Here is a 341-nt window from a genome sequence, read left to right on the forward strand (position 1 = left end):
CCTCCCTCAAGACACCTCCATGGTGTGACACCCCCCCAAGACACCCCCGTGGTGGGACTCTTCTCCTTACATGGGCCCGTTGATGATCAAAGCCATGAGGAAATTCATGTCGGCGATGAACTCCTGCAGGTCGGGGTACGGCAGGTCCAGCTCCGTGCTCCTGAGGCGGGGTGGACGGAGCTGGGTCACACACGGGGACACTCCACACTCCCCCCACCCACTGCAGCCCCCCTGGCACGCTCATCCACCCCGCGCACGGTGGCCACCCTGACGACTCACTTGTCGGTGAGGTACTGCTTGGAGTAGACGTGCAAGACGCCCACCACCATCTTCAGCACGAA

General features: G+C 62.8%; 1 protein-coding gene across 1 annotated transcript in view; it reads right to left on the reverse strand.

Annotated features, from left to right (window-relative positions):
- The window catches only part of LOC104495556 (AMP deaminase 2-like), a gene marked incomplete at both ends in the record, with an annotated part of 3,846 nt that overhangs the window by 2,607 nt on the left and 898 nt on the right, over positions 1–341 (reverse strand). Inside the window, 2 exons of the mRNA XM_010138534.1 lie at positions 71–160; positions 280–329. Of these exons, the coding sequence (XP_010136836.1) occupies positions 71–160; positions 280–329 (140 nt within the window). The remainder of the gene's footprint in view (positions 1–70; positions 161–279; positions 330–341) is intronic.

This window comes from Buceros rhinoceros, unplaced genomic scaffold (assembly GCF_000710305.1).
Source record: "Buceros rhinoceros silvestris isolate BGI_N320 unplaced genomic scaffold, ASM71030v1 scaffold22386, whole genome shotgun sequence".
Lineage (NCBI taxonomy): Eukaryota > Metazoa > Chordata > Aves > Bucerotiformes > Bucerotidae > Buceros > Buceros rhinoceros.